The sequence below is a fragment of the Folsomia candida genome, unplaced genomic scaffold (genome assembly GCF_002217175.1).
Source record: "Folsomia candida strain VU population unplaced genomic scaffold, ASM221717v1 Fcan01_Sc008, whole genome shotgun sequence".
Classification (NCBI taxonomy): Eukaryota; Metazoa; Arthropoda; class Collembola; order Entomobryomorpha; family Isotomidae; genus Folsomia; species Folsomia candida.
This window is the reverse complement of record NW_019091200.1, coordinates 2,500,401-2,525,448: the sequence shown is the minus strand read 5'-3', so window position 1 is coordinate 2,525,448 and position 25,048 is coordinate 2,500,401. Positions and strand designations below refer to the sequence as shown.

The following is a 25,048-nucleotide window of genomic DNA, read 5'->3' as shown; positions in this document are numbered from 1 at the left end:
AAAGCGGAACTGTAATGGTAATTACGACAATGATCAAACAATTACTCCTGTAGCATTTCATGACCATTTTTCTAAAATTTTCGACACAAATGAACAAAAGGACACACTTCCAAATGACGAACTCAGTATAATTAATGACGATACGGACGGAGCTTTCACATCTGCAGAACTAAATATTGTTATCAAGAAATTAAGTACTGGAAAAGCGCCCGGGCCGGATAGTATCCCAAATGAAGCATGGAAGGGACTTAATGACATGCAAAGACTTATATTACTAGATAGCATAAACTTATTATGGGAGAGTCAACAAATCCCAGATGGATGGGCGGATATTATTATCTCACCCATATACAAAAAAGGCGATAAACTTGATCCAAAAAATTATCGACCTATTTCCCTAATAAACACCGGTTTAAAATTGTATGCTATGCTTTTGACAAATCGTTTAAATGAGTGGTGTGAGAAACATGAAAAAATATCACAATTTCAGGCTGCATACAGAAAGGGAATGGGTTGTGAAGATCATATTTTCATGTTAAACTCAATCTTGCAACATATTATTAGAAATAAAAGGGGAAAGGTATATGCATTACTGGTGGACCTCAGTTCAGCTTTTGACCGAGTCAAGCATGATCAGCTCTGGAAAAAGTTAAAATTAGCAGGAATTAGTGACAAAATGCTGAATACCATCAAGAACATTTATGCCAAAGCGAAGGCAAAAGTCCGTACGCGCCACGGAGAAAGCAATTTCTTTCCCTTTAAAAAAGCTGTACTACAAGGAGAAACGCTCAGTCCAAAATTGTATACTTTGCATACAAATGACCTGTTTGACCTCATGCATAATAATATAGAGCTGTCTATTTTAAGAATTGGAACTGCTGAAATTCATTTGCTATGCTATGCGGACGATATCATTTTGTTAGCAACAAACGCCATTCACTTGCAAGAAAAAATAAATATTTTGAGAAATTATTTAATAGGAAATGATATGCAAATTAATCTCTCAAAAACTAATTTCATGATTTTTAGAAATGGCAAGCCTAAGAGATTAGAACCAATCATTTTTTGGGGAAATGACAAGATCGCATGCACAGAATCATACAAATACTTGGGAGTCAACTTTAATAGTAGGATGAACTACTCCGACATTTGTAACTCTTTTCTATTAAAAGCAAAACAAGCTGAAAATGAGCTTTTTATTTTATTTTATAAAGCCAATATAACAAAACTTGATACAAGACTGAAACTGTTTGATTCATTAACCAAGTCTGTACTACTCTACTGTTCACATATATGGGGCTTAGGAGTGTTAGATAAATTAATTATGTTTCAAGCAAAATTTCTTCGAAAGTTATTTTACTTGCCTAATCATACTCCTCTATGGTTTCTGAGATTAGAAACTAACTGCTACCCGATACAATTAAGTGTAATTAAAAATGCTATGAAGTTTGTGCTGAAGATACTGCAACGTCCGTACAGTACTGCATTGAGGCAAGTCCTCAATAATCTAATTAAAACTAGTACATTCTCAAAAAATAAAATGAAATTTAATTGGTATCGTGACTTGAATGATTATTTAAAAAAGTATGAATGTGAAAACTTATTTTCATTTGATCCGGAAAATGTAAATTTAGATACGATAAATATTTTAAGAAACAATATAAATATAATAGCTAATACGATTAGAAATAGAATAGTAGAAGATGTAATTAGAATGCAAAGCTCAAACTCTTTATGTCACTTTAAACACATTAAATTGCATGTCCAGGTTGAAGGTTTCTTAAATGGAAATATGTCATGGAATTTAGTTAAGTTGGGCATGCAATTAAGAGCAATGTACCCCAGATTTACAATTAAAAACAAATCTGTAATATTAAATGGAATATTATGTATAACAAAGAAACAACCCCTCTATGTAACCTATGCCAGTCTGCAATTGAAGGCCTATATCATTTCATATGTATTTGCCCATGCTACAATTTAATCCGTAAAGTACTTAATAGCAAACTTGACCTGTGTCTTCCTACAAGTAGAAATGATTTTGTAAGTTTTCTTGGTGATTTAGATGAGACTAAATCAAAATGTATTAAGCATTATTTGACTCAAGCTACTGAAGTGAGAGAAGCCTACAATAATACGGATGCAATATTATGCTAATATTTAATACTTAAACTAGGCTAAAAAATATCGAAATAGTAATATCTCAACATATTTAAATAAATGTATGAAACTTCTTTATATATGATTGTAAAGGCCGTGGCCATATCAATCGAGCACTAATAAAAAAAAAATTAAAAAAATTAAAAAATTAAAAAAATGATTATCGAAGGGTTTTTATGAGCCTGTCGACAAAAAAAATTGAAGGCACATAAAACTTGATTTTATAGGGAGGTAAGAAATAATACGCGGTAGGTGGGTCAAAAGGTCAAGTTGTCTTTGATAGTTTAACTTTAACACTTTACCATAATGATAAAAAATAATTCTTAAGTTTGTAACTGGAGTTAAACATCACCATTTCTTTTCTTTCTTGCTTTAGGAACGACGACTGATTACTGAAATGTTGCTTGATAAGGATTTGGGCAGCATTAGTGGTGCTATCCGGATCGTCCATTGATGATCAATAGGAAGTACTCGTACAAATTGCTCAATATGCACAGCCCGGACAATTTTTTAATCATGGTGATTCAAAGGCAGATTAAGGAAGCAATGGATCTTGATCTGCACAACATTGCCGGTTGTGCACCGGTTGACGTTGCTTGTCTGAAGGATAGACTTCCTGTACCTGTCAAATTTGAGGATGGGTATGATCATAGGACCTTGCGACATGTCAACAACACCAATAAGAAGCATTGTGCCAAATTTCATGCAAGTCGGACGAGAAATGGCGAAATTATGGCATGGCGACGAAATTTGGCGCAAACAAGGTGGTGGCGGCGGGTGTGACCTTGCCACATGTCTATAACACCAAAAAGAAGTCTCTCTCGAAGTTTGATGAAAATCGGACGAGGAATGGCGAAATTATGGCATGGCGACGAAATTTGGCGAAAACAAGGTGGTGGAGGCGGGAGTGACCTTGCGACATGTCGATAACACCAAAAAGAAGTCTCTTTCGAAGTTTGATGAAAATCGGACGAGAAATGGCGATATTATGGCATGGCGACGAAATTTGGCGAAAACAAGGTGGTGGCGGCAGGTGTGACCTTGCGACATGTCGATAACACCAAAAAGAAGTCTCTGTCGAAATTTGATGGAAATCGGACTAGAAATGGCGAAATTATGGCATGGCGACGAAATTTGGCGAAAACAAGGGGGTGGAGGTGGTGGGACCTTGGGACACGTCGACAACACCAATAAGAAGCATTGTTCTCAATTTCATATAAATCGGACAAGAAATGGCGAAGTTATGGCATGGCGACAGAAGTGGGCGAAAACAAGGTGATGGCGACGGTTGGGACCTTGCGACATGTCGACAACACCAAAAAGAAGCGTCTGTCTAAATTTGATGGAAATCGGACAAGAAATGGCGAAGTTATGGCATGGCGACAAAGGTTGTCGCCCTGCCAAGCATTTATAAGGGGGGGAGCTGTTGGCCGCCCTTAAAAGGGCGTTTCCAGAGCACACGACGAGGACGTCGCTCCCTCGTGCTCCACGCGGGCGGGCCCCCACTCGCGCCCTGAGGCGCAAGGGGGTCTACCTCCACCGACCGGGAAAGCCCTGCCCACATCACCGCCTCTGCAACCGCGTTCCCCTAGGGGGCCCGTCTGACCCTCGCCTTACGAGGTGGGAGCGCACCTGTAAATCGGCCCCCATTAAGGCTTCGAACTCGGGAACCCGGTCGGCCCCAAGGGGAGGTATCGCTAAAGAGCGGCGTCACCCAAGGGTTGGAGGTAGAGAGCCCCTCTCACTTGCCAAGCGCCACCCGCACTTTTGGCAAGCCCCGCCGGCTCCCCACCCGGTGAGTCTGCTTGGTGGGAGGAGCATTGGAGGGGGGACCTTCCCGTAAGGCTCTCCCCTTGCAGCGTTGCTCCCCCGGACCACCCCTCCAACGGGAAGAGAGTCGGGGCTGTGGGACAAACCACGGGTGGACCCGACTCCCCAGAGAGGCAGGGCGGTCCAGGGGCGCGGCTACAATGGGGAGCTCACCCAGGGACACGTCCCCCACGAGCGCCTCCCGCAGACTGACAAAAATTTCTGGTGCAGCTCCTTTTATACCCTCTGGAGGGCGGTGAAAGTTCTGCTATAAATAGCACCGGTGAAAGTTCTGCTATAAATAGGGTGAAAGTTCTGCTATAAATAGCACCCAGTGCTATAGCCTATGTATAAACATAGACTATAGCACCCAGTCATACTGGGTGCTATTAATAGCCTATGTATATTAATAGCACCTGAGATAAGCGGCCTCACATGTTCCGTGTTATATTATAATTACATATATAGTAGTTATATAGCATATAGCACACGCGTGCTATAGGTATACAGCTGTATACCTGTGTATAGCTATATATAACATATATATATATATATATATATTTAGTAGTTATATACATAAACATAGGTTATATATAGCTATACACAGGTATACAGGTGGAAGTTGTGCTATATACTATATACTATATAACTACTATATATGTATACCTACATTGCCTACATATGTTATAGCGGCCTATTTCAAATGTTTACAATTGTTACGAATAATTCAATTAATTATTTCGACGTCGTTAGCATTGGGTAAATGTCGATTCTTATAGGTTTTTGGTCGCTGATTTCGAATCTGAGGTCAGTTTTTCGATTGCGACATCATGGGAAGGGACACAGGGCCAATTAATTATGTTAAAATAACACGTAAAATTATAAAGCTGCAAATATAAGGCTGGGTTTGGCAGCAATTTATGAATAAATTAAAAGTTGCCATAAATTCATGTAACTCTTGTCAATCAGAGAGTGAAACCTGTGGGAACCCATCACTTCTGCCACTATAGTCTATCCACGGCAAGTTGAACCCGGAGATATGGAAGACTAAATCCCGGCCCATGCTTATTAACGTTGAACTGAGTTTAGTCTCCCATATCTCCGGGTTCAACTTGCCGTGGACAGATAGTATGTGATAATTTTTGTAATAATCTACATGCCAACTGCAACTTCGTCTCTTCACAGTCGATGCTTACTTCGACGATGAAGAAACTCAATTCAATTCAATTTTCGAAAACCCTGGTACCTTTTGGAACCAGTGTGCACTCACATTTCGTTCCCACGAATTAACCATGGATGGATACAAGAATCAGTGCAGTTGTAAATGTGAAATCGGCTATTTCGGCGTTCTGTTAAAAATTTTTGTGCTTTAATTACCGTTAGCGACGGCCCAAATAATTAGCACTTCAAAAATGGAGGTTTTTGAGGCTATCGAAGCAACTGTCGTAACCTTGTATTATGATAAATTGTCAAGCAGTCTTGACACAATTTCAACGCTATTTAGGGAATTGGGGAAAATGTCATACTAAGATTACTATTACAATCCCAGTTCCTAAGATACCACAATCGTGGAATCTTGGTCGTGACCGAAAGGCGGCCGCCCCCACTGAAATAGTTCTCCACGACCGAATTCTCCCATTCCTCAGATTTTTATGTAATTTGCATATACCTCGTATGGCCGAAAAGATGCAATGTGAGTCTGATGATGCAAATGAGGTGACTAGAAAACGATTTTCTTTCGGGAAGCTCCTTGTATAAAGCATAGGACGATCTGAAAGGTTCTTTCAAGGTCACGAGGTCAAAAAGCTGATTTAGCAACCTGACATTCCTCATAAAAGCGTGCCATTTTAGATTTGCATGCTATTGCATGTACGCCGTTGCCGTAATTTCGTAATTTCTCATCCGATTTGCATGAAATTTCGACACAATCTGTTTCTCGGTATTTTCTAAATGCCACCTTACGTCACGACCAAGATTCTTAGACTATGATTAATTAAAGAGTTAAATACCTGGGGGTTGTACAACTTTGCACAGTTTTCGATAATAAGTAGAAGAGAAAGTTTGGAAATCTCAATTTCCCCACTTTCTTCAACTAACAAGTAATTATGTAGTTTTAGATTATTGTTAAACATCGATATTGATTTATGCTTCAATTCAATAAAGATGCTTACATAGTTTATACTTTACATATATTCATTCGTATTACGTTAATAATGTAATTTACAATTTGCATGAATTGGCGAAATCGTTTCAATAATTGGTTCAATAATTTTAGAACATTTGCATGCAAGAAAAAATATTGAAATTGTAATATGCGTGATTATCAATTGGCAAATCTAAACAAATGGCAACAAAAATAACTTTATTACGAATCGATCTCATTATCTTGTTGTCTTATCGTGCGTTGACGGGCGGAGAAAGTCTCAATGTTAATGACATTCGGCCGGGTCGCCTGATCGCCTCTGATTTTGGAATTATAGTTCATCAATCAATCGACTTCTTTTTCACTTATCTCTGATCGCCTCATTTGCATTATTTTTACTTTTTGAATCAATAAGTCGATAAAGTTACATGAAAAAATTTTGGAAGTTTTTCATATAATTTTTATTAGCTACTATTTCACCCCGGAAAGTTGCCATCCGCACCGCCATCCATCCGGTCCGAGTAGTCAATCAATGCTTTTCTCCATTGTCACGAACAGCAGCAAGAACAGATTTTTAACACTTGCCACATCCGGCCACAATTTTCGACACATTTTTACAAAAAAACACCACACCCACTTCACCACCACCAGCTTTCCCCTTCTCTTGAACACTCGTAGTGTCGCCTCTTTGAAAACTCGTACTGCAAGTAGAATCATGGGCGCTGCAACAACTGCAACCGGTGCAACAATGAAAATCAATCTTGCCGACGATTTTCAGGTCAGTTATTTATGTTGAAGCTTATCAGAAGTTTGACCCGTTTAACTTATTGTTATTTGTTCCAGGTCATTATGCAAGGCAAGGCCAATAATGTCCATCCGGTGACAAAATATCGATCCACTTCCACCGGGCTGGAAGTTGTCCATGCCGATATTGAGGGACCAATTGTGAACGGATACATTGTTCTGGGTGAGTAGTTGTTAATTGATTAATTAAACTATAGCAAATTTTATTGTTTTAAAAATTACTTAATCCTAGCGACCCGCGCCACGGACGATGACGGTCTTCCTCACACTTTGGAACACTTGATTTTCATGGGGTCTGAAGACTATCCGTATAAAGGCGTCTTGGACATTCTGGCCAACAAATGTTTCGCTTCTGGGACGAATGCTTGGACAGGTGACAAAATCAACAAGTCAGCTTTATAAAATACATTTATTAAAATACTTAAAATTATCTAGACGTTGACCACACGGCTTACACGCTCACGACTGCCGGAAGTGAAGGTTTCTGCAACATGCTAGGCATTTACATGGACCATATTTTCCATCCCATCCTCTCCGTGAGTTTCATTACTATGAAATTGAATATAAATTAGTCGTCGTCATAAAACTGACATCATTTTAGGACTCTGCCTTCGTTACTGAGGTTTACCATACAACTGGAGACGGTACGGATGCAGGCGTCGTTTACTGCGAACTTCAGGTAAATAGATGTAACGGGTTTTGGATCTGCTTAGCGTTTTGTCAGGTTTGTCGTTATCTTATAGATAACGAGGTAAAGCAAACTTGAGACAATTGAGCCACAATATGTATTTAATATGGAGATAAGCTTCTCAATTTGTTAACAATTTCACATATTCGCTAGCTAAATAAAGACACTGGGACAAATTTAACATCAATTGAGGACAGCTTAATTTATTATTATTCGTATGTATGTAATTACAGGCCAAGGAAAACACTGCCGAGGAGCGAGTTTATCACGAACTTGTTAGAACTATTTATCCACCCACTTCAGGATATCACTACCAGACGGGAGGAATTTGCAAAAATATCAGAGAAACATGCAACAACGACAAAGTACTAGTCGACCATTTTTTACTATTTTGTTTTACTGTTATAATTTTGACAATTTTTTTTCTGTGCAGGTGAAGAAATTTCATACGCAGTTTTACAACCCGAGAAATACTTGTGTCATTGTTTGCGGAAGGGTTACTCCGGAACAATTGTTTAAAGCCTTGGAACCCACGATTGCAAAACTTAACGAAAAAGTATGTTCCTAACTTTAATCGAATTAGAATTACAGATTGTCATAAAATAGACTTACTAATAAACCCTTCTGTAGGGCGTAATTCCCTCCTGGACAAAACCCTGGTTGGACGACGTGCCCGAGATTAACGCCGCGGTAGAGAAACATGTGAACTTTCCGGCAGAAGATGATGACGAGGAAGCGTTGGTCACGATTGGATTTCGAGGACCGTCCGCCATCACGGAAATTGAGACGTGAGTGTAAAGGTTACCGTTGTCTGTCGGTATATGTATATAATTTGAATTATTTTCGTTGAACAGTGTCGCCGCACTTCGTCTCCTCTTTGAATACTTGACCGACAGCTCTGTTGGTCCGATGCAACTCGCCTTTGTGGAGAATGATGACCCAATTTGTAGTCAGGTAAATACATAAGGGCTGATTTTTCTTTCGTGATGCAATGTACCATGTGTTTTGCAGGTAACGTACGCCGAGATGGAAAACTCCCGTACAACATTCTACCTAGAGTTTGAAGGGGTTGGAAAGGATAAAATGCCTGAAATCATCTCCAAAACGAAGTCAACGTTGGAAAAGCAAGTCAATTTCTTCGACATGTCTCGAATGACGGACATTATCAAGAAAAACTATCAAGAGGAGTTGAGTTCGATGGAGAACACGCCTCACAATTCGGTCGCGTACGCCGTCATTGGGGATTTCCTGTACGGCTCGGATAATAAAGAAATGGTCAGTCGACCACAATTTCTAGTTCAACACACATTTCCTGAATTGAATTCAATAATTTTTCCTCTAGTTTGAAAAACGTATCAATTGTGCCTCCACCATAACTGGTTTCCTCGCCAAGGATAAGGCATACTGGATAAGTCTCATCAAGGAGAAAGTGTTGGGACAGAAATGGGTCACTGTTTATGCTCATCCAAGCAAGGAGGTAAAACTCAGGGGGTTGCAAAGTCGTACAACTTTTTAATACTTTTGATTTCCCTCACCCAGACTTTCACCATGCTTGCAAAAGAAGAAGAGGGTCGCGTGGCTGAGCGTCGTCTACGTCTGGGCGCTCCAGGTCTGACTAAAATGGGGTACGAGCTGGACGAAGCCATCAAAACCAACTCGGTATTGCTAGCCTATTTTATAGTAATTATTGTAAATTACTCTGAAAGTGTAATTTTGCAGACGCCTGCACCAGCCTCCGTGCTTGAACAAGTCTCTGTTCCATGCGCGGACTCGATCCATTTTCACACGATTACTCGCTATGCAAATCCAGACTGGGCGGATCAACTGAAGTGTAACTTTTACATGGATGATATCAAGTCGAATTTCGTCTACGTGAGTTCATTTAATACTTATTTGATCATCTGTCGTGTATTCATTATCATTGACGTGACATTTACAGGTCTCGGTCCATATGGACACGTCCTCCTTGTCATACGAGCAACTTAAGTATCTGCCCCTCTTTCGCGAAGTCCTTGTAGAATCTCCCGTCCTTTTGGATAATGGGACCGTCATGAGTTTTGAGGATGTCGTTGCGGACATAAACCGGACTTGGTTGTCGCACGGATGCTCCCTCGGGATCGATGGTGGAGGACGATTCAAGTGTGGATCGTATTGTCACAGTTTCACCCTGAACTGCCAGGTTTGTGGATCGACAGAGGCGTGGGTTCGATTTGTGGTGCAAAAGTTGAATCGCGTTTGCCGAGAAAGTGGCGGACCCTTTTTAGGGTCCGCTATTTTACGGACGCTATTTTGCGGGAATTTTCTTGGATTTTCTTGCCGTTTTCGGGGAAAAAACCGAAATCGAACCCATGGAATGAGGGGAGTCGAATGACGAAAAAAATAAGTAATTAATATTCTTCTCCTGATCAGATGGAGCTGTCCAAATTGGATGCCGGATTTTCCTGGCTGCGCCTTCTCCTCTTCAAAACTCAGTTTTCAGCCGAGCGCACCAAAGTAGTTGCAACCAAGATGGCTGCAGATATTCCTCAAATGAAGCGAAAAGGGAACCGAATGGCGTACACGCTCCTGAAGGACATTCTCTATCAGGACAAATCCCCCGTAAAGACATCCTCGCTCCTCCGCCAGCATAAGTTCCTCAAGGGAATTGGCTCCTTGTCGGCTAAGAAGTTGGGTGAAATGTTCAATTCGATTCGAGCTGTGTTAACCTCCCCGGCAAATGTCACCCTTCACATCGCCGCTAATTTGGATAAGATGAAAAGCCAGGCTGGCAATGGCGGTTTGAATGCATTGCTTGCAAACACGTTCACATTTCAGGAAGTTGAAATGGGTGACAAACGGTAACTGTCTAATCATATTTTTGATGGTTTTATGTACAAGCAAAATAAAATCTCCTCTTATTCTATGTCCCCAGACTTTCCAACGCACCCGATCTCACTTGGATGAAATCACCCTCCATTTTTACGACCGAAGCGGAATTGCGAATTTTAGGGAATCGAGCTGAAGAGTCGTCCTACATGGTCAAAGTTGCTCCAGGCGTAGACAACTATTCCGACCCAGAGTTACCCATTTTACTCACGGCTATGCAATACTTGTGCCAGACGGAGGTATTAATTTAACGATTAAGTAGATAATTAAATTTACAATTGACTCATGTGCCTTGATTAGGGGCCATTCTACCGTGGCATTCGTGGAGCAGGATTGGCCTACGATTTCTTCATGGATGCTCGATGCAACGAAGGCTTGATATATTTCAACCTCTATCGTTGCACCGACGTCGTTGGTGCATTCAAAGCGGCGAAAGAGATCGTTATGGCGCACTGCACGCCCCCAGGAGGTGGAGATGAGGACATCTGGTCGGAAGAATTTCTCAGCTCGGCCAAAAGTTCACTGATTTTCGAGTATATTGGTAAGCAATTCGTTAACGCAGGCCTCAATGACTCATCGCCAAAATCAGCACATTTTTAATCATTACTGAGTCGTTCATAATTTTAAAATCAATTCCCAGAGCCGAGAAATGATTAAAAAATGTGCTGATTTTGATGATGAGCTTCGAGTACTACGTTAAAATAATGATAAATTTTATCACATAATAATCCTGCAAAATAATAAATTTTGATATTTCTTTAGAGGGAGAGAAAACGCCACTCGCACTTTCTTCTACATCACTCTGTTCGTATTATCGGAATGTACCGGATGGATACACCAGGTATCACATGAATAAATCAATAAATAAATTATATAAATAAATTAGTTTGGTAATAAATTGATGCATTTTTCTGTACGATAGGGACATGATATCAAAGATTCTCGCGATAAAACTTGCCGATTTGCAACCCATCGTAGAAAAGTATTTGAAACCAGTCTTTCTGCAAGATCACGTCTGCTCCATCGTTTCTCCACAGGATAAAGTGGTATCGATCGTGGAAGGATTCGAAACGTATGAAAGAATCAAATTATCATAACTATTTTCTGTAACTAATTTCAAAATTACTCTTTTTTCAGGGTGCACGCCAAGAAGCTTCAAGTCGTGACTGGCTTGGCAAACTCGTTCCTCGAAAAATGGGCAGATACGGCCGATTTAACTAATTGATTACTTATGATGCATCAATGATTGATATCGGTCATGTCCAAATGCTTTCTCCTCTTGTTTGTTATGCCTTAACTTTTAAAATTCAAAATTTTGCTGTAATAATTTACTGCAACTAATAAATTTCTGATTGTACATATTAATAAAATTTTTAATATGAAAAAAGTATATAGACATTTTATTACCAATCTGCAACTAGCACTAAATTTTACAACAAACTTGAAATTAATTGATTATTATATAACGACAATTTGTTTTTAAACTTTAAATATCACAAATTTTGTAATTCCATCATTCGTATTTCATGAATGCACTCGTGAGGGAGTCAAATCTCAGTTTTTGAACGCTAAATTCCCAAAGGCTCTTATCTTTTGAGTTGGGGGAAGTATAGTGGGCATGGTGGTGAGGACGCGTGGGGGCGGTATTGGCACTGTCCCCCTGAGAAAGTCCACCTTAACTCCACCGGTAGCCGCCGCCGCTTCCTTCGCTCGTCTCTCCTTCTCCTTGAAACGTCGTTCCATCTCCAACCTGGCAAAAGACAGATAACAACAATTATTAGTCATATCTACATATTCTCATGACCAATTTAAAGAAAACACTACCTTTGCGCCTTGTCCAACTCATCGTAGTAAGAACTCTCCCCAAAGACGGGCTGGTCTGGAAAGTTTGTCCCATTCTCATCAATATTACAGAGAAGAATCAATTTATTGTAAATGCTCGGATTTCGAAAAGATTTCATATTTTGAACAATGTCATTCACATTTCTCCCTTTGCTTTTGAGCACCATCATTTTATTAAACTTGGCCTGTAGTGCGGGATCACATTCTGTCGTGGGTGCTGGAGGGAGCAGGGTGTCGACAAGTTTGGAACGTTTGGGTGAGCATGGCGTACCGTCGTCGTCATCATCATCATTGTTTCCTCTTAACGATGAGACTGCTGCATTGTTGGAAGAAGAATCTTGATCGTTTAAATTATTATCGCTTCCGGAAGCAGCAGATTCTTCTTCATCTTCTTCTTCCACAATGTCGTCTTCTTCCATCGGGGGTGGACAAAAGTCAAAGTTATCTTCGTCCTCTTCCGCATATCTGCTTCCGAGCAGGAGGGTCGGTGTCCCCCCAACCTTTTTCAGCGAAGAGGACGATGGTGAAGGTTCCTTCGAGCTGGGAGCGCTTCCTCGCCCCCCTCCGGGCTGTACCAAGGGTGGTGCGAGGTATTGGTGGAAGGAGGATCGTGGCGCAGTGACGACAGGGTTAAGAAGAATGTCGACAACCCCCTTAATATTCTTCTCGTCGGACGATCCTACTTCGCCATCGTCACGCTCTTCATCTTCCGAATCGGTGGAATCATACGCGTTCAAAGAGGAGAGCACTGACGGCGTATTGTTTCGCGACATGGTGACGATATGATTAATCAAATCAGGCCAAATTACTGACCTTTCCTCTTATACCAAAGTTTGGTAACCAAACAAACTTGAATTTCTAGTAGTAGTAACTTTTTTATGCAAATATTAAATTAAAATGTGGGTAAAGACGTAAAAAACTAAAATGCGCCACGGCACTAAAATCAAGGGGAATGTGACATCGAAAATGCATCATGGCACACTTTTTCATGAAAATTCTCATGCAATCATATCAATCAATAAAACAACGCTGTGGGATTGTAATTACAAATCTTTACTCCTACTTTTTTTTAATACAAAAAAGAAATTCCATATCAACATTCAATTCCATATATACTACTAAATAGACACAAAGTCAATCTAGCCACCAAGTCCAGAAGGACAGAATTTAATTTTCATAGGTTTACTAACAAAAATTTGGCTCGAATAAAGAAAAACATTAGAAGCGGACCAATTTTGAAAAAGAATACATAATGGTAACACAAACTTCAATTAGAATGCATACTGAACACAAAAGTTTACCAAACAGTCAATAGCTTTAAGAAATAAAAGCTTGAAAATGGCAAGTTACCATTAAAAAACTCCATTTCAGAGCGTTAAGTATAAAAAATGTAAAAAAAATCGAAAATCAAACTTGCAAATACAAACCCGAGAATTTAGTTATAATTGATAATACTTCTTCGTAGGAGTAGGAATAAAAAATTAACGTAAAGGTTTTTAAGTAAATTATTAGTTATTAAAGAGAATTGTTAAGTTATTCCCCTTTTTCCCCCTCTTCAGCAATTGCCTCCTCATGAGTTGGGATAGCTGCCGTTTTAGCTTCTTCCTTTTCAATCGTTGCCGATGAGTCGACTTCCAGCTTGTCCTCCAAAATTTTCTCTTCTTCAGCCTTCTCGGTGGCGGCGGCATCAACCTTAATAGCCTCGTCGCTGGGCATCACTTCATCTTCAATCTTCTCCACAATTTCTTCCTTCTTTTCCTCAGTCGTGGTAGCAGTCTCAGTGGGAGTTTCGATTTCAGTCTTGTCGGTGGTGGAAACAATCTCCTCTTCACCCGCATCCGTCTTAGCCTTCTTCACTGGAGACTCCTAAAACGACATGAAAAGAAGAGGCATTTAGTGAGTGCGGCTTAATGAGGTGATAAAAGTCCTCCTACTAATTACAATTATGTTAACAAATTAACGCACTAACCGTGACTTCAGATGTGCCATTTGTATGGCCGTTTTTGCCTTCGACCGCATGACCATTCGAGGAACCGTTCTCTTCAGTCTTCTCATCAGTGGTTCCGTTCACCTTGCTTTCTTCCTCGACGGCTGGGGTGGAGATTTCTTCAAGCTTCCTTTTCAAACCTTTCGCTCCACCATCTTCTTCTTCTGCAAAGAGAAATACAAATTAATAATCGGTAACACAATAGGAACAATCTATCTTCTCTTCAAACTTATCTCTACCCCCACCAGTCCGTTGCATATATTTTCACTACCACTGACTTACCGATGATCTTGGTCGAGATCTCAGCATCCACACATTCGTTCTTGCTGATTTCAACGGCAACGGATTCAACGGCTTCCATTTTGATTGGTATCTTCTTTTAACTTCTGAAATATAAATATAACGATATTTTTTACGACTGACTGACTGACGACACGGAAACGAATCGAAGAGAGCGAACGGTGAGGTGGTTGTTCCGGCTTGTTGCGTTACTTGCGAGTGAAAGAGACGACGAAGAAAAAGCGAAGCTAAAAGTTCAGAGAGGAGGAGGATGGACGAGGAAGGAAGCTCGCCTCGCAGTGCCACCAACCCACACCGAACGGAACGGACAGAGTTAGAATAGAGAGAGCGAGAAGCGAGCGACCCTTTATTTCCACAAAGTAAAACGTATATCCATATATATTCGAAGAACCGGCATGTAAAAGTAGTAGGCCATCCAACTACCCAAACCACGCATGCATCATCATTACGATGATGATGACTCTTCTTCCTACCTTCCCTCCACCAAAAATTCTGGTCGTCTTCTCGGTGGGATCATCGTCGGATGAGAGAAAGTGCCTACAGATCCTGAGGAGCCCTCCAAATACCTTCCTCCAGGCTACAATATTTATTCCTTTCGTGTTGCATGATTTTTCGGGAAGATTCCAAAGGACCATCATGAAGACCCTTCGCCCCTCGTGGTCGCTCCTCTCGAGTCCTCTCACTACGAGGAGCCTACAGATGTCTGCCTCCTCTCTGTCGACTCATTTCTACAATATTCATATTACACACCGACCGGCCGGCATGAAATCGAGAGGTGATTAAGAAATCCTACCCGTGAACTGACCACCACTACGACTAAAGCATGACATGATGACATTGGCATTGGCCACCCATTCGAAAGGAATGCAGTGTGCAAAAATCCAATGCACCCAGAAAAATACCACGTTCTGCTGTTCATTCAACTCATCCATCCACCCCCAACAAAACCACTCGCTGCTACTACTACGCCATAAAAAACTACGTTCTCACACATCTATAAACATATGACCTTTGTTGTCCTCCTCTTTCTCGGTGTAATCTACTACATGTTCAATTATTGGTTTCATTAAGAAAATGTATTGTCATTTACATACATGCACAAGGAGATAGAAAATACTGATGAGAGGCCAGGAGTAAAATAATGTGATGAATGATACGTCCATTTCACCAAACATTTCTACTGGTGACATACTAGACGAGACGAGAATCATACAAGTTCCGAACTTGCATGGCAAGAAAGTTTAAACCAAAATGAATACAGTCCTTAAAGTCTCCTTAAATCTGACCGAGCTGAAACAGCACGACTTTCTACCATGCCATTGAATTGAGAAGACAAAAAGTAAACTAAAATCCACTCGCGTTTTGTTACCGCGTTGCTTGGACTTCAAACTCTCCGAGCTTGATCTACTCGGTAGATTACAACCTGGCGGAACTACTAGTAAAGGAAGAGAGGGACTTAACTATTGTGTCAGTTAAATAACCATTGCCCAACCGAGAATCGTGCTGTGCGGGTGTGACAACTGTTGACCAGAAGAAAGCAGAAAGTTTGGTGCAAGTTAATTTGTGACAATTGTTTGGTAAAAGCCGAATAAAGTGAAACGACGCTGTAATTCAAACAGCAAGAGGAATTGTAACAATAAGAAGATATTCGGAGGGATTAAAAGCGAAAAGGTAAGTAAATCAATTAAAAGAATGGGACAAGTGCACGAAACAATGTGTACACAATTTTTCAAAGTTCACAAAATGATGTAACTTTATGGTCGCAAATATTTTTAAAAAAATCATCATTTTGTAGGCTTCGAATTTTTTGCCCATTGTTTGGTGGACTTTTAACCCAAAAGAATTATTCTTACACTGCCACCACGCCCATTTAATTAAGCGCTCATATGCAATTTACAACCAAATTAGCTAGTTCGGCTAGACTATTGTAAATGGTAATGCTAAGTTTGCTCATAATTGTTACACCAATAGCAAATTACCCTCAAGCGAATTGTTCGTTTCACAATGCAATATACCAACATAAGAAATTATTTTATTTGTACGACTCGATAAGGTAACAAATTGTTACTAACAATCCATTCAATGCAGAACTCTCGACCCCCCCTTAATTATCATGCATGATAACCACAATGTTATGGAACCCCATCTCGCTCTTGCGTCATTCATAAAAAAGTATGTACAGCCCTAGCCACGATAAGCGGTATGATTCCTACTAGCACAGAAAATTAGAAAATGATCCCTTTTTTGCAAATATTCTCAAAAAACACCAGCCTTATGCCGATATGCCCGTAAGATGACAAGCATGACTTAGTTTTTTTAAAAAAAGGGCTACCCTACTCACCTCAAGTTGACCTTCGACACGAACCAAGAAAAACTTCCAATTAGACCTGGAAAGCAACCAAAACAAAAAAATTATTAAAACAAACTATCTCCTAAAAGCACTACCCCTCTTAAATTGTCATTAGACCTCAATTTCAATAAGAATTTTAAAAAAACTTACCGAACTTGAAATAAATTGAAGAGCGAAAAAAAAGCGTTGCTTGCACGACGAGAACAGCAGACAGAGTGACAGACTGGCAGAAAACGCCGGCAGACGACGACCCAAGGACGCTCCTCAGTGGGCATCCATACCCCAACGTGACCTCTGACCTCACGACTTTTAAACCAATTTTTATCCTTGCCATTTTGAAACCTACCAATTGCACTATCAGAAATTAAACTGAATATTTAAATATACTAATTTCAATTACATAAATACACGAATGGTTACGACGTGGTAGGTGGATGCTCCCGTGCTGACGTAGTAGCCGCCGATTGGTTGGCGAGTCATCGAGCGGCAGCTACAACCTTGCACATTTCGCTCTCTTTCTCTTTCTCTGTCGTTTGTGTGCACTCGTTGGTTCGTGAAGATTTAGGTAGATAAAGAATTTTTTGGTGAAATCAAAATAAAAAAATTGAAAAACTTTGGAAAACTTTGAGTGGGTGGGATAAGTAACCCCCTTCTATTTCATTGAAAGTAATCACGTCTTCCTAAATAAATATCTTATTTCTCGTGTATTTTTTTTGTGTTTTGCTCTCACTCTTCAGGAAAAAATTGTTCTTCATTTCATCATCTTTGTTTATTATTTAGGTGATCGACAAGGAAAATAAATAAACGTCACAGGTCGTGTCATTTTAATTGATAATCATGGCTGACGACAAAGCCGTTATTCCACCCGCGGTGGAAGAAAAGATCATGACCATCTTGAAAGCCGAAGCGCCGGAGGTGAGTTAGTTAAAAGTTGATGATGTACCTGGATGGTTCAGACTTCTTTCGTCTTTCATTTACGATTTCTTCGCTTTTTAGGCCATCGTCGTGCTAAAATTGGCAGGCAAGTACGAAGAAAAATACGGCAGCTCACTCAAACCGGACGAATTTGGATTTAAAACAGCGTTCGATATGATAAAATCTATTAAATCTGGGGTAAGCTAGAAAAATCTCCAATCTTCTTCAGCTAAACGTGCTTCTTTAAAATGCAAATTCATCATTAAGCTTTAATTCTTCTTTCTATGTCTTCTTCTGTCCTCAACAGGTTGACGTCTTCTTCCATGAAACGCTCCACCTCTGGGCGTGTAAGTACAAAGAACCAGTCTCCGTTGGGGATGCTAACGTCGTCGTGGACGAAGTTGACGGTGCGATGTCACCCAATTCAGATCCTCCGGCAAACGAAAATGGTAATGGTGGCGCAACTCCTGCCGAGTCTGGTGCCCTTCCACCTTCTGGCGCCAGCCAAGACAGTGACGTTCTGATGTTAGGGTCAGGAAGTACTGGTTTTAGCGGTGTTGGAGTGAGTATTCTTTAAGAGATGTTTTTGGTCATAAAAAATTAAATTCTTAATCGAAAATATTCAAAGATATGCATAATTGCTTTTTATTTATTCAAGTTTGACTAAAGGGCTAATCAAACGTGATGAATTTTATTTGGTCATAAGTTCCCCTAATTTATTTCAGCTCAAGGATGAAACCATCCTTATGGATACTGATTCGGAGGCGGACAAGGACAAAATGGACCTTCCCCCACCCGCTCACTCTGTCTCGTCTTTCGCCTCATCATCCGGGGCCTCCAACTCATCCATGCGTCGCAACCGACTTCCTCCACCTCCACCAAGTGTGGATTGGTCCTCCGGATCGAAGAGTATCCTTGGGAAACGTGGCGGATCTTTGATTGGAGGAGACAGTAAGAAGATGGACTTTGACGATACCGCGTCCATCAGTTCTGTCGACGAGTCGATCCCTGTCCAAGAACTCGCCAAGTTGGACCAAGATCGCCGAGGGGTAAAATACATTCCATTCGATCGGCAGCTGGAACCATTGACGTATGACGGTCTCGTCCTTGGAAGAACGATCGGCGTTCAAGAACCAGCCACCTATGTCGACACCACATTCTGTGCAAGGAACGTTTTGGAACATTTGATGGAAGTTAAGGTAGTTCGCCGCTTAAAAAATTAAACCACGTTTTTGATTCAAGGACATTTTTTAATTTCGGAAATGCACTTTGTTTAGTATCAAATTAGGAACGTGAGTGGGGAACGATACAAAGCTTTACAAGATCGCATGATGGATTTCGGTTCTGGTCCCGTATTTCACCACAGTGAGGCCTACCTACTCGCAAACATTGATGCCTTAACGAACTGGTCAATTACTAAACCCATCAACAAACACGGTGAGTTGCTAGTGGGGCAAAATGGACCTGAAATTCTCTACGTCGGAGATATTCACGGAGGGCCGGGCGGTTTTGCAGAGTGAGTTAAAAATCATATGAATGAATTATTCTTCAGCCCGATTGATTTTATTTTAAATTGTGGCATGTCTTCCAAGGTACGTTCTTTCACGAATGGGCTGGGGCGCCAAAGTGTTTGGTTACACTTTTACAGATGAAGCGTACGAATATCAACTCACGGCTTCTGGCCACTTTTCTCGAGAGTCTTTTGAGCGATGGATGGGTCGCGATGGGCGACGCGGGGATGGATCAATCTATCGACCTGAATTTGTCGACATGTTTGCTCGACACTGCAAACGAATTACGGGATGGCAAGGATTGCACGTCGTGCTGGCTGGTGGGGTGAGTCGACGTCGTTACATCTACAATAGAACATAGTTTCAAGCTACACTTGGATATTCCAGAGAGTTATATTTTAAAAATCGAGCCAAAAATTATGAATCATATGGCGCTTATCTTTCTGTTAAATGGGCTCTTAGAAAAATATATTTGGGGCAAAGTTCAATTTTTTAGTAAATTAGTAATAATATAATAATTAGCAATAATAGTATAATTAGTAATTTTCGTCTGGGGGCAAAAACTACGGCGAACGTGGGAACTTGCCCACAATACATTTCTTTAAAGAAAAGATTCAACGGAAATATAAGACCATATGATTTTGATATAACTTGATAGACAATCTCAGTATAGCTTGAAAAAAGATTACATTGGTAGTTAAACATGTTTATATATGGAAATGCCTTAACTTGTTCTAACTCTCAATCCAGCGCGAACTTACGCCAGGGTTGGATGAGGATAGGAAAGAATTGCGAGCCAAGGCTATGCTTCTCGCCGAAACGACGATTGCTCTTAAAAGTTTGAGAGAAGGTACTATTGTTAACCTGCTTTTAAATGAAATCGGAAGTAGCAGTCTGCCCCGATTTAGTTTAACTTTCCTCAATCTACTTATTCTCAGGTGGAACCTTTGTCCTCCGCCTCTACGATCTTTTCACCCCATTCACCGTTGGACTAGTATATCTCATTTACCGAGCATTCGACCAAGTGACAATTCTGCGCCCGGAGGCAGGTCGTCCTGGGAGCTCGGAGCGATTTTTGGTCGCGACTCAATTCAAGGGTGGGAAAGCTTGTCAGGAAATTGAATTATACTTGTGCTCTTGTCATTCGACTGATCATGCGTGTCACGTCAACCACAAGTATCCCGAAGATCAACAAGCCGACATTGTCGAGCTCGTGCCTGTGGACACGATCAAGAGTGCGGCCAGATTCTACGATTACATTTACGATTCAAATGCCAAGTGAGCTCATAAAATTAAACTATGACTTTAATCATATTTAAATACATTCCTCTTGTTTATGCAGTATCGGGTTCAAACAACTTGAAGAGACCGGTCGGCTCTGTAAAGGTATGCAGTTTATTTGCACAAAAAAGTAATTATTGTAACAATATTTATGCGTCATGCGAGTTTCATTTTTATTTTATTGCTTGTGCAGCCCTGCAATATCGGGATGACGGGAACGTTGTTAGAGACCGACTGTTCGACATTCGTCGCAAATGTTCCACCATGTGGAATTGTCCTCGTGCTTATCGACAAGAACCTAAACACATTGGATTAGCACCAGAAGTCTTTGCTAACAAGTTACTTCGACCATACCCAGAGAGTAAGTAAACTGGATTGTATTCTGCTAATAATTGTGGTTGCATGCATGTCTAATATTACTTTGTGTGCAGACGTTTTGCGTCGGGTGGAACGTGAGGGGGAAGTGTTGCTCACATATCCCGTGATGGAGAAGGATTTGAAAAATCCAAAGGAATGGAGCTTTGTCTGTGTCGGTCGTGACCGTGGATTTTACATGTCGATGGGTGGAGACAAAGTGTTCCGATTTTCGAGCGGGGAGTGGAAGGCGGTGACGGTGGATAATGTCGAGATGGCAGACCACACCTTGGTCTATGGCGATATTGTGGACGAAATTACCCACTTGGAAGGCAAACAGATAATAGTAACGGCATTCCACATTATTGATGGACTTATCTTGGGCAATAAAGACATTCGTAATTTGCCATACAACGAGAGGTACGTGAGATTAAAATTTTTAACAGTCTTGTATCTTACTTTAATGTGTGATGACTTTAGGATGGAGATGTGCGGTAGATTTGCCAAATCTATGGACAAGACGGCTCGTGAAGATTATATTCACATTAGGGGAAAGAAAACCTTGGATGCTACTCGGCTTGAGGCAGCTTTGGCATCGTGAGTTTTTTCACTACTCTTACACCAGTCAGTAGTATGCATTAATTTTATTGTAAATTTCTCCTCAGCGTGCACAAGGAGCAAGTGAAGGGTCGTGGTGACCGTAAGAAACGTCCCCTTGCCCCCGTGGACTTGTCAGAATCCAAAACCGCAGTCCACGCACACACAGGATATGTATTCCTCAAAACCATCAAGGAAGGTGGGAGTCCGGCAGATTTCTTGTAAGTAGTGTTTCGTCGCCTTTTATAGTTTAGTTGGACTTTTTTTGCTCAGAATCTTAAAAAAACTTTTGATCTCGCTTGCAGGACAACGATGCAAAATAGGCTGTACTGGCAGTTGGATGACACCCAGGATAGAAATCCCCAAGGACCGCTCCTCCCTCGACCGAAGGACCCCGTCAAGATGAAAAATACTGTTGTGTGTGCACCCGCTTTGGTCCATCACATCAGCAACATGGCAAATGCTAATTAATTCACGAAAATCTTCTTCGCAAACACAAGTTCAAGATAAGTTATGACTCAAGTGAAGTTCTACATTTCGTAAGATATCCAAGCTGTTAGAATAGTAGCAAAATTATCGTATGTTTTTCTACAATTATTTCAAAAATTGTCAAATTGTTATTCTTCGAGATTGCGTACAAAAAATATGCAAAAATGATTATTGTATTCCCATTTTACTTGTCAGTCAACTATTATTGGGGACATTTTGGATGAATTGTTTGTCCCCCGATCGATGCCCGTTGTTCTCATCTTTTGTTCACTTGTTGTTTCTTCACTTAAAAACTAAATCTTTTCTCTTATTCCTGTTTTAGTAGTTGGCTGATTCTCAATCTTGTTTTTTATGATGTTCCCTTCACACTGCGTTTTTGACTGCCCAATTCTTACAAATACTGGGTAACAGCGTGATTACTATTCAAGGCTAAATAAATCTGATTAGTTATTTTTTTCAAGAAACTTTGTAGTAATTAATTCTGAATACCATACAGATCTAATTTTACGTTAGAATAATATAATGAAATCATGATTTATTATGGTATAAAAAATTTGACCCTATTTGCAAAGTATTGATGAATTGTTAATAAAATTTTGAGAAAATGTGAAAAGTTGGTACTTTTGTTATTTATTAAATGGGTTAGTGCGTGGTCGACACGGTTCTATTTATGTAAGTAGCACCACCGGAGATCATTCTACATATTAGTTACATATTTGCATACGTATCGTATCAAAGTTTTTCTAGATAATTATCATACGTAAGAGTGAGGTAAAATCTAGCACCTAAAATTTCAAGAGATTATTATCCATGTAAAAATTCCTGGGTGGGTTGATTGGTTGGTTGTTGTGTTGGTTAACAGGTCTGCCTCTGGGTGACGAAGGTGGTGATGGGGAAGCTCTTCCTCAAACCGAGACACTTCTCCCGGTCGATGAAGAGGGAGTTGGCCTTGATTTTGAGGTCATGTTCCAAGCAGGCCTTGACCTTGAGGAGCTGCTGATGCGCGGCCTCCACTTCGCCCAACTTTCTCTGCAACTGTTCCAATGTCTCGTTCACATCTTGGATTTCGGACACGAGACGAAATTGGGCTTCATCTCGACACAACTCAATATCCGGTCGGTGGGTGCGTCGTTCGAGTCGGGTCTGCGCCACTTTGAGGGATGGAGCCTTGTCCTCGATCGATTTTCGGATGATGTCCATGTGCTTCTCCATGTCGTAAATTTCCTGTTGCACCTGAAAAGTCAAAGATTTGGATTAAGCGTGCCGACCAAATTTGGCACTCTGTTTGTCTCCCGAGATTTACCTTGCTCAAGTGGCACGCAATCTTGTTCTTGGCATCAAGCAATTCCGCGATTCTGAGAGCGAACGCGTTGTTGGTGTTATTCCACGCGGCCCAAGTCTCGTTGGCTGCCTGGACGAGCAAGTTGTCAATCATGGCGTGAACCTTTTGCGACGTTGCCCTCTCCGCCTTGGATCGCTTCAACAATGCCTCCGTGAACCCGGCCCACGTCTCTGGAATGCTCACCGTGGGGTCAATCTAAATATATGCACAGACAGATTTTCACATTCTGTCCCCATAAAGGACACCCTGAAACGTGTACCTTCTCGATTCCAGAGTGGAAAGCGATATCTTTCGAGTTGTTGTTGAGCTGCGCGGCTCCCGTGTCGATTTGGAAGGCCTGCTCTTTCCTCTGCAGGTCACGCTCGAGCTCATGGCGCGCCGCACGACCGCGAGCAAGGTGCGTGTTTATCCCGTCCAGTTGTTGACACAGCTTTTGCTGCCAGGCACGAATCGTCTCAATCTCGCAGAGCAAGGCTTGTTCAGCAGCGTCGTGGACGAGGTCGACGCCTAGCAATTTTTTAATTCATTTTTAATCACTACGTGTCAAAAGTGAGGTATTTATAGCTTATTTACTGACCCTGCCTCGCCTCTCTCGCGTACAAATTCTCCTGCGCAATGTGCAACGGTCCGTCCAACTCTTTAATCATCCGCTCCAACGTTTGCCTCGTCTCGAGGAGTTTGTGCGACTCGTGAACATTGACGTCGAGCTCCTTCATGATCTCCTGCTTCCAATAGTTGATGTCCGCTAAACGGTCCCCCAGCTTTTTGGAGGAGTCCATCTGTCCTCGCGAAGAGCGGTCGTCCGTCTCCCGGACCAAACGCAACGCCTCTGCACGAACCAGTTCGGACGTGTTGCGAGTACAGTCGGAGCCCGTGTAGGTTTGCTGGTTGTTGGCTTGCCAGTCGGACGGCGAGTATCTGAGGATAAGCATTTAGTTTACTTCTTAATGTCATAGATAAGGTCACGTGTAGATAAATAAGGTCATAGATAAGGTCACCTCGTGTAGAGGGCTGTTCTGGAGGCATGGGCAGCATTGACGTTGAACCCGGTGACGAGATTGGGGAACTTGAGAGGTTCCGTGGGACAGCCGTCGCCTGCATAGCCCGAGTCGTACATGCAGTACTCCTTCGACATTCCTGAGTAGAGGGACGTCTCGGGGGGCTTCTGGACGAGGGAGTGACGCCACGGCAGCGTCCGGAGGAGGGAAGTCACTCCTGGACGGGAACAACGGTCCGTCTTCGAAATCCATCCCTCACCTGGTGTTCAGCAATTTCATGTTATAACGACATTTGACTTGTTGGGGGACAAGTTTAAATTATTGGTAAATTAATGTGCACCTCGACACTCTCCATTCCATCCGCAGGATTTGGTCCTCGGCCCCTGGTCGATCTTGTTGACATCGGAGTAGGGCAGATTACACGCATTAGAACAGTACATTCTGATTTTCGTCACTCACTCACTCACCAAGAATAATTATCGCTCTCACACTTTTGGATGGGTCAATAAGGGTAAAAAGTATGGAGTAAAGAGTGCTTCACAATTTTATTCGTCCTTCTTTTTATCTCGCAATGCCAATTTTTCAATGTTGATTGATATTGATAGGTTGGCAG

General features: G+C 41.2%; 5 protein-coding genes across 9 annotated transcripts; 2 read left to right on the top strand and 3 right to left on the bottom strand.

Annotated features, from left to right (window-relative positions):
* Positions 1-6,550: 6,550 nt before the first annotated feature.
* LOC110853086 (uncharacterized protein C05D11.1) lies at positions 6,551-11,849 on the top strand. The gene is made up of 20 exons (XM_022101316.2): positions 6,551-6,890; positions 6,956-7,079; positions 7,149-7,289; positions 7,352-7,452; positions 7,518-7,595; positions 7,838-7,969; positions 8,038-8,160; positions 8,235-8,392; positions 8,459-8,558; positions 8,616-8,879; positions 8,947-9,081; positions 9,144-9,263; positions 9,324-9,476; positions 9,544-9,783; positions 10,014-10,441; positions 10,516-10,708; positions 10,770-11,010; positions 11,232-11,310; positions 11,392-11,541; positions 11,607-11,849. The coding sequence occupies exons 1-20, from the start codon at positions 6,645-6,647 to the stop codon at positions 11,692-11,694; spliced, it is 3,294 nt and encodes a 1,097-aa protein (XP_021957008.1). The 5' UTR covers positions 6,551-6,644; the 3' UTR covers positions 11,695-11,849.
* Positions 11,840-13,219, bottom strand: LOC110853087 (SAP30-binding protein). The gene is made up of 2 exons (XM_022101317.2): positions 12,294-13,219; positions 11,840-12,219 (listed from the first exon to the last, which is right to left on the bottom strand). Exons 1-2 carry the CDS (start codon positions 13,082-13,084, stop codon positions 12,024-12,026), a joined length of 987 nt encoding a protein of 328 aa, XP_021957009.1. The 5' UTR covers positions 13,085-13,219; the 3' UTR covers positions 11,840-12,023.
* Positions 13,220-13,348: 129 nt separating this feature from the next.
* On the bottom strand, positions 13,349-17,210 carry LOC110852910. 2 transcript variants are annotated; one of them, XM_022101080.2, is made up of 5 exons: positions 17,099-17,210; positions 16,940-16,985; positions 14,581-14,684; positions 14,281-14,462; positions 13,349-14,177 (listed from the first exon to the last, which is right to left on the bottom strand). In XM_022101080.2, exons 3-5 carry the CDS (start codon positions 14,657-14,659, stop codon positions 13,845-13,847), a joined length of 594 nt encoding a protein of 197 aa, XP_021956772.1. In that variant the 5' UTR covers positions 14,660-14,684; positions 16,940-16,985; positions 17,099-17,210; the 3' UTR covers positions 13,349-13,844. The 2 variants fall into 2 exon arrangements, with proteins under 2 accessions (XP_021956772.1, XP_021956773.1); XM_022101081.2 differs by lacking the exons at positions 16,940-16,985; positions 17,099-17,210 and having other exon boundaries at positions 14,581-14,870.
* Positions 15,892-22,708, top strand: LOC110852909 (cap-specific mRNA (nucleoside-2'-O-)-methyltransferase 1). Of its 4 annotated transcripts, XM_035854671.1 has the most exons (16): positions 17,458-17,614; positions 17,729-17,863; positions 17,945-18,061; positions 18,171-18,425; positions 18,589-19,062; positions 19,141-19,379; positions 19,456-19,699; positions 20,125-20,224; positions 20,313-20,513; positions 20,571-20,652; positions 20,717-20,760; positions 20,849-21,016; positions 21,087-21,429; positions 21,490-21,606; positions 21,675-21,827; positions 21,912-22,708. In XM_035854671.1, exons 2-16 carry the CDS (start codon positions 17,786-17,788, stop codon positions 22,075-22,077), a joined length of 2,781 nt encoding a protein of 926 aa, XP_035710564.1. In that variant the 5' UTR covers positions 17,458-17,614; positions 17,729-17,785; the 3' UTR covers positions 22,078-22,708. The 4 variants fall into 4 exon arrangements, with proteins under 4 accessions (XP_021956770.1, XP_021956771.1, XP_035710564.1 ...); XM_022101078.2 differs by lacking the exon at positions 17,458-17,614 and adding an exon at positions 15,892-16,269 and having other exon boundaries at positions 20,313-20,652; XM_022101077.2 differs by having other exon boundaries at positions 20,313-20,652.
* On the bottom strand, positions 22,539-24,904 carry LOC110853419 (tektin-3). Its single transcript, XM_022101680.2, has 6 exons — positions 24,776-24,904; positions 24,436-24,694; positions 24,015-24,355; positions 23,697-23,944; positions 23,399-23,632; positions 22,539-23,328 (listed from the first exon to the last, which is right to left on the bottom strand). The coding sequence occupies exons 1-6, from the start codon at positions 24,873-24,875 to the stop codon at positions 22,951-22,953; spliced, it is 1,560 nt and encodes a 519-aa protein (XP_021957372.1). The 5' UTR covers positions 24,876-24,904; the 3' UTR covers positions 22,539-22,950.
* Between the last annotated feature and the right edge of the window lie 144 nt (positions 24,905-25,048).

Excerpts from the sequence above, each read along its gene's own strand:
- LOC110853086 (XM_022101316.2), top strand. The coding sequence starts at position 6,645 with ATGCTTTTCTCCATTGTCACGAACAGCAGCAAGAACAGATTTTTAACA. Across the intron at positions 8,880-8,946 it reads GCTCGGATAATAAAGAAATG|TTTGAAAAACGTATCAATTG; the intron begins GTCAGTCGACCA and ends TTTTTCCTCTAG. Across the intron at positions 9,477-9,543 it reads TCAAGTCGAATTTCGTCTAC|GTCTCGGTCCATATGGACAC; the intron begins GTGAGTTCATTT and ends TGACATTTACAG.
- LOC110853419 (XM_022101680.2), bottom strand. The coding sequence starts at position 24,875 with ATGTACTGTTCTAATGCGTGTAATCTGCCCTACTCCGATGTCAACAAG. Across the intron at positions 24,695-24,775 it reads ATGGAATGGAGAGTGTCGAG|GTGAGGGATGGATTTCGAAG; the intron begins GTGCACATTAAT and ends GCTGAACACCAG. Across the intron at positions 23,633-23,696 it reads TCCACTCTGGAATCGAGAAG|ATTGACCCCACGGTGAGCAT; the intron begins GTACACGTTTCA and ends GCATATATTTAG.
- LOC110853087 (XM_022101317.2), bottom strand. The coding sequence starts at position 13,084 with ATGTCGCGAAACAATACGCCGTCAGTGCTCTCCTCTTTGAACGCGTAT. Across the intron at positions 12,220-12,293 it reads GAGTTGGACAAGGCGCAAAG|GTTGGAGATGGAACGACGTT; the intron begins GTAGTGTTTTCT and ends GTCTTTTGCCAG.
- LOC110852909 (XM_022101078.2), top strand. The coding sequence starts at position 17,786 with ATGGCTGACGACAAAGCCGTTATTCCACCCGCGGTGGAAGAAAAGATC. Across the intron at positions 18,062-18,170 it reads TAAAATCTATTAAATCTGGG|GTTGACGTCTTCTTCCATGA; the intron begins GTAAGCTAGAAA and ends TGTCCTCAACAG. Across the intron at positions 20,653-20,716 it reads ATTTACGATTCAAATGCCAA|TATCGGGTTCAAACAACTTG; the intron begins GTGAGCTCATAA and ends TTGTTTATGCAG.
- LOC110852910 (XM_022101080.2), bottom strand. The coding sequence starts at position 14,659 with ATGGAAGCCGTTGAATCCGTTGCCGTTGAAATCAGCAAGAACGAATGT. Across the intron at positions 14,463-14,580 it reads GATCTCGACCAAGATCATCG|AAGAAGAAGATGGTGGAGCG; the intron begins GTAAGTCAGTGG and ends TTCTCTTTGCAG. Across the intron at positions 14,178-14,280 it reads ATGGCACATCTGAAGTCACG|GAGTCTCCAGTGAAGAAGGC; the intron begins GTTAGTGCGTTA and ends ATGTCGTTTTAG.